This window comes from Triticum dicoccoides, chromosome 1A (genome assembly GCF_002162155.2).
Source record: "Triticum dicoccoides isolate Atlit2015 ecotype Zavitan chromosome 1A, WEW_v2.0, whole genome shotgun sequence".
Classification (NCBI taxonomy): Eukaryota; Viridiplantae; Streptophyta; class Magnoliopsida; order Poales; family Poaceae; genus Triticum; species Triticum dicoccoides.
Window position 1 is genome coordinate 442,296,782 of NC_041380.1, and position 7,114 is coordinate 442,303,895.

A 7,114-nucleotide genomic window follows, 5' to 3' on the forward strand; every position below is an offset into this window, starting at 1 on the left:
ACCTTTAGAGCATCTTTATAATCACCCAGTTACATTGTGACGTATGATAGCACACAAAATGTTCCTCCGGTATTTGGGAGTTGCATAATCTCATAGCCAGAGGAATGTGTATAAGTCATGAAGAAAGCAATAGAAATAAAACTAAACGATCATTATGCTAAGATAACGGATGGGTCTTGTCCATCACATCATTCTCTAATGATGTGATCTCGTTGATCAAATGACAACACATGTCTATGATCAGGAAACTTAACCATCTTTGATTAATGAGCTAGTCAAGTAGAGGCATACTAGGGACACTCTGTTTGTTTATGTATTCACACATGTACTAAGTTTCCGGTTAATACAATTCTAGCATGAATAACAAACATTTATCATGATATAAGGAAATATAAATAACAACTTTATTATTGCCTCTAGGGCATATTTCCTTCAGTTGTATCTTATCTTCTCTCTTGATAAAGATGATGTCTTGAAGGTAAACAGGAATGTTCACACAATCTTCTTCTTCTTCAAGACATGTTTGCATTAGGCTCAACTCTCACATGACCAATCTTTGGATAACTCCTTAAATAGCACCTTGGTCAACACATAATCTCCTTATTACCTTGAAACCAAAGAATGGTCTTCAAGTAATGCCTATGGACAAACCCTTCAAATCTAACTCAAGGCAACCATTAGTCCATAGGGATTGACATCAATTACCAAAACCAAAACACGGGGACACCATGCTCTTTCGGCGGGGTTGTATATACTCCCAGAAGGGGTGAATAGCTCCTTCGACAAGGACCTGTCGTGCTTCATCTGGTACGCGTTTGATTGACGCTAGAAGTACCACATGGTGAAGTGGGTTGATATCTACTTCCCTAAGGACCAAGGGGTCTAGGTATTCTAGCGTCCTAATGCATGAATGTGACCCTTATGTTGAGATGGTTCTATGGGTTATTATTATTTTACCAAGAAAAGGTAGTTGGTTTTATTTACTTATTTTACATCTGAACTTGATAAAAATTTGGTACAAACACCTATTGGAGAAGCTTGTGTGACAGTGAATACCCCAAGTGATAAGTGACTCTAGCACATATGGATGAAAATAAACCTTTTACTATCCATGAGATTAGCCATGTACCAATTGCTAGAAGCTTATTCCTTGATAATATATGTCTTAGATATCTGAATAGCCACTTGGTGAATCTCGTAAGATAATAAGTTATTAATATACATCCTAATTTATCCCTTTTATCGGAATCTGAATAAATAAGTAGTACTATGTAAACAAATAGTCGCATTGGTGACATAAGATCCGAAAATAATGTCCTCCCAACTCTGACAAAACAAAGAGTCATCATTCCGTGACCGATACGACATCTAAATTAAAGCGAATGTTATCTTCTCTTGCGCTATCCATGCGATAACACTTTGTTGCATATATGCATCTTTTGATATCTCTGGCAATCAATGATCACGTTAATGCAATGACTAAAACTGAACCGGAAAACACGCGAAGAAGTAAGCATCTCCTAAAATGCACACCAGAATTATCTTTAAGCGTCGAGAGCATATCTCTTCACCGGAAGAAGACAATGTTACGTTACTTTCGATGTCTTCTCTCGCAAGCAAAGTAATGCGATGAGCAAGACTGGACCAAAAACACGCTAAGAAGCAAAGCATCTTCTAAAATTGCGCGGCATAGTTATCTCTTCAATGTCGAGAGATTATCTCTTCATCAATAGAAGGCAATAGTATCTTCCTTTTTTCTCTCTATGCATCAATTATTAAAAATTCTATCATGGCTGAATGAACTGAGTGATTGGAGCACTGTTAGATGTCAAGAGAAATATCTCATTTTACTTTCCATGAGAAGAACCATTCACTACTTGCTAGAAGCTTCCATTTCCCAATTGGGCGTTGACATTGCCCACTAACAAGTATATTAACAAAGCCATGTATCTTTCCCTCAAAAAAGAAAAGGAAAAAAGAAGAAGAACTAAGGTCAACTGTCCTGATATTTGAACAGCCCGCCGGTCAACTTTTGAGTAAAATAACACCCATAATCAAACCCCCCAGCTCTGACTTTTCAAATGTCAACCCACACACCCAACCCCCTCCCTATATATACATCCCCGCACCAGGAATCCTCAAATCTTGTCGAAGCACCATTCAGTCAGAGCATCCCTCCTCTTCCGCAATTTCGCGCCTCAAAGCTTGTTCTAGACGCTTCTAGAATCTAGGCCGCGGCATGGGCAACGGCCTCTCCCCTTGCCTGCGCGCCCCGGCCGTGCACGGCAAGGGAGCGGAGGCGAGGCTGGTGTTCTGGGGCGGGCAGACGAGGCTCGCCGCAGCTTCCGGCGGGCGGTTCACCACGGCAGGCGACGTCACGGCGGAGGCCCCCGACCACCTCGTCTGCTCCGGCGACTCCTTCTTCATCGGCCTCCCGATCCCGGCGCTGCCGCCGGGCGAGGAGCTGCTGGCGGGGCGGACCTACTTCGTGCTCCCCGCGGCCCGGTTCTCCAGCTGCCAGGCGCTCACCGCGGCCTCGCTCGCGTCGCTGTCGCCGGCCCCGACCAAGGTGTCCCTCGCCGGCGAGTCGTCCCCGTTCGAGTACGTCACCGGCGCCGACGGCATGGCGCTCATCAGGGTCCTCCCGGAGTTCATCGAAAAGGTGATCACGTCCGACGGTGGCGGCGACAAGAAGTGCGGCGCGGCGGCGCCGGAACAGCTGTGCAGCACGCCGGAGCTGAGGAAGCACTACATGCAGCTGGTGGGGGCGAGGCAGCAGCGGCCGTGGTCGCCGGGGCTCGAGACGATATCGGAGGCCAGGAAGGGAAGAAGGATGCCGACATGCCGTCGTCGGTGAGGCTGGCCGGAATTCAAGATAACATTAGCAGCCGCGCGTGCATGGATTGCCAGATGTGGTGTCTTCTTTTTTATTGGGCTCTCCATCAAGAGAGATGGAGTTTAGTGTTTCAGTCTCGCTTAATTGTTCATACTAGAGGAAGAGAGGCAAGCGTGCAAGATAGTTCAGAAGGAGATGGATAGTTCTAGTTCACAAAAATTGGATGCAAATGAATGAATGAGTTGACATTGATACTTTGCTGCAGTTCATCATAATTCCATGATTTGATCTCCGGCTGGTCCAGCTGGATCATAAAAATGAAATTAGAGGACTCAAATTCCGAGTTCCTTTTTCTAATGTCGATGGTACTAATAAGTTCCAAATGACCTGTCTGGATTTTTGTATTCTATTATTTTACTGAAGTTAAGTTGAACATCGAATCTAAACAATTTTCAAAGAACACCCCCTGAATATCATGTGCTCCTGGAGCACCTAAGTTCAGGTGCTCTAGCGCGATCTCGGCCCTTGAATGTAGATCAAATGATCAAATGAAGAGTTACTGGACCTATGTGTAATCACGGGACTCCTTGGGGGTTTTCTGCAAATTCGCACGAGCTCTCCCTGCCGTCATGGGATCTAGATCCAAAGGCCGGGCTCCTTCTGTAGCACCTGAACTTAGGTGCTCTGAGAGCACAAGATATTTTTCCCTAAGACCAAGCCTGAATATAAAGAATCTTGAAAGAACACCCCTTAAAACCAGGCTTGATTGGCGCGCCAAAAGAAAAGCGTCCTTACATTATTTAAGATCGAGTGAATTCCGCGCTTTTATGTTCGGAAGATGCGGCTTGTTGCCTCACACACGTCTTGGAGGAATGTCGATGATGTGGCATCTGCTTCAGCAATCCGCATGAGATTGACTATTGGCCCCACCCAATGAAGATGTCAAAATCATAAAAAGGGGTAAAAATTGGAACAAACTTGTGTAAATAGGATATTTTGGAAGAATTTTTCTTGAATAGTTCAAAGTTTCACAAACTCAATCTTATAGTGTAAAAGTGGAATTCGCTCATTAATATTTTGTGTTTGGCAGTGCAGTATATTAGAATTACCTTGTTTGACTAAGCAGTATTTGTTCCTATTTATATCTACATATCAATACAAGATTTAGAAAATAAATTTCAATTTTGCAATTCAACTATGATAAATCAACCTATTTGATTACATGGCGTAGCCCTGCACACAAAGCTATGATGTTATTGTTTCCGCAAATGATAGAGGTCATATATTAACTAAGTCTGAGGCTCAAGAACACTGCTAACAAAAATAAGATGGCAAACATACCAAATGTGTACATCATCGCTTCCAACATGCACATGTTGATGTCATGTTGTGAGGGTAGCCCGATGGCGCGCCTGCTCTGCACCGTAATTAGAGAGTCATTGTAACTATGGTTGTGAAGTCACTGCATGTTGGCATGAGATGCCCAACGATGATCCAAATTACAAAATTTCAGCCTAAATAAGAAAGCAAAGATCAGATGGCAAGATCTAACCCCATGTTGATGCCCAAAGCGTTGTCGTAGATTCTTAGGTACGAGAGCACCAATGTTATCGCAAGCCGAAGTGAAAACAGAGTGCTTGGCGACTCTCCACCACAACCTGACGGATTAGATATGGGAGAACTGACCCTCATGCGTCTCACGACAACAGTGGAAGCATCGCCACCGTGATGAGGACAAGACTATACTTATTCCATTGTATAGTCATCTCTACTGCTCGAAACGATACGAGGATGCCAAAACCTAACAAGACTAAGACTCCCTGCGAGCACAACAATGCGTCTCTCTCGCCTCCCGGCACCGAAACCAACCGCTAGAGGCAAGGGAAAGAGCAACAAAATTATCCGGCGATAATTAGGGCTATGCGGCAGTTGTTTTGCTTTAGGTTACTGAAGTTGTAGCGTGGATTTCAGAAACTCTCAAGGGCACGCAGGTGCGGGGGAACCTAGCTGCCCAGTCGTGTTCGGTTGTTCGATTGCTTTAATATTCGTAAACGTGTTTAATCTTAGGGATTTGATTACTATAGGCTCGGTTCCATCCATGCATGCTTTTGACAACTCTTGCCAGAGATGCATGCGCCATTCATCCCACTCCCATGCCTTTCTCATTTCGTCTTTTAGTTCCAATCTACTATATTTTTGAAGTGAAAGTCCAAATTAAGTTTCATTTGCATATTTGTGTTCATCACGATGAGAACTTTCGAACAAGACCCGTCTTGCATACACCGTGACAACTTAAAAAAAAATCTAAGTTTCAAAAAAATTAAACTTGATAATCGTAGCATTAAGTTTTACCAAGTTTCAAATGCTTTAGGGTTTTGGGCTTAGTGCTCTAGGGTTTAGTTTTAGAAAATTCCTAAATTTATCATCATTCTTATCAAGTTTTAGTATTTGAAACTTGTCCGGCAACCCGATCTGCCTCGCGATCCAGAAAGTCGATGGACATAGCATGAGGGCACACCAAGTTTGAAGTGTCGTACATCAAGTTTTAGCAGATAAAACTTAACGAAGTTTTAGAACTCATCAAGATGTAATCAAAATGGATCTTATTTGAATGCCCTCGTCACAAGAATCATGAATATGCAAACGAAATATAAGTTAGACTTTTCGGTTTGAATGATATAATAGATTCAAATTTGAAAGACGAAAGAAAAATCATGGGATGTGGGATGGATAGAGCTACCAAAAACTGCAAGAATTGCACCCATAGATCCCATCTAAGATAATTAAGGATTAAAGCACATGCAAAGACCAAAACGGTTTTTGAATCATGAGGCTATTGGGCGGCTGCAAATCTGTGTGCCCCGACCTTGGTGCTACAAATCCTCTCCTCCGTGGATTTGAGACACGCTGTGATGTCATTGATATTACACCTATCTAAAAAACTTATGATTTGGTTTATCATCTAAAAATCGTACAATCAAAAGTAGTTTAGATAGATTTGGGGTCGTAGGGTCGTGCATCTAGCACCTGCACTGAATGTGTAGAGGTATCACTGGTAGAAGTTTTAGTGCAGCAGATAACAGTCTGTTTCATGCATAGTTATTCCAAAAGGACGTGTCATAAATTTTATTGGTGGTCATGCGCTGGCACCTCAAACAGACTGATTTTTGGTTAGTGGTTTTGAAAATATCTTGCATGGTCTACTCAATTCAGCTGGAAAAAAGTTGAAGCAAACAGAATGATGCTCGTCATGACAAGAACACGGACCAAAGAATACCAAAATGAGAAGACACTTCAGATATGGAGCAAGATTAAGCCGCCGCGGGACTGACTAACAGTGTTTTAGTGAGGTGGCCTTTTCCCGCTGACCTTTGCGATTAGTCAGTTTCAATGTTCCATCCGTAAACTGATTTAGCAGCAACAATATTTAGCACCACTAACATATTTGACCCACCTCAATAATTAAATACAACAAATCTTATGTATTTTTGATTTCAACTGTCATATTATTCATCCAAATATCCATATTCAAATAATTGAATACTACCAAAGTACTCCCTCTGTAAAGAAATATATGAGCGTTTAGATCACTATTTTAGTGATCTAAATACTATTATACTCCCTCCGTTCCTAAATAATTGTCTTTCTAGAGATTTCAACAAATGACTACATACGGAGCAAAATGAGTGAATCGACGCTCTAAAACATGTCTACATACATCCGTATGTTGTAGTCCATTTGAGATGGCTAGAAAGACAATTATTTGGGAACGGATGGAGTATTTCTTTACAGAGGGAGTATATTGCAACCAATTCCAGATGAAACACACGGGGTATCATCTAGTAGCGATAAAGCTCTGATCACTAAAGCATTAGGGGGAAAAGATGATCTAGTCATGGTGCTCTCAAAGATTATATTGGGTCTTTCTGAAAGTCAAATATCCAGTCTCTCGGAGGTGCTTATAGGTGTACGGTCTACATGTGTGTTTATAGGGATAAGTGTATGTGCGTATATATATGAGCGCCTGCTTATGTATTGTGTTCGGAAAAAAACATTTTGTACCATTTGATTTGAGCGCTAGCGTCGAGCCCAAAGTTAGTGTTGCCCCGGCGAGCCCAGCGAGACGCGTGGACGACGACGAGGGCTCGGACGAACAGTGTCCCAGGCGGAAGGGACTTGGAGGTTGAATGGTTTGAGTGTGGGCAGATTGCCGGCGCTCGAAAAGAACATGACGTAGGGAGTATTGGGGGGAGGGGGCTTAGAGGGATAGTCTGGGCG

At 42.7% G+C, this 7,114-nt stretch overlaps 1 protein-coding gene across 1 annotated transcript; it reads left to right on the top strand.

The window, feature by feature from the left end:
* Window positions 1-2,161: 2,161 nt before the first annotated feature.
* LOC119299973 lies at window positions 2,162-3,105 on the top strand. The gene has a single exon (XM_037577095.1). It carries the CDS (start codon window positions 2,240-2,242, stop codon window positions 2,855-2,857), a length of 618 nt encoding a protein of 205 aa, XP_037432992.1. The 5' UTR covers window positions 2,162-2,239; the 3' UTR covers window positions 2,858-3,105.
* The last annotated feature ends 4,009 nt before the right edge of the window (window positions 3,106-7,114 follow it).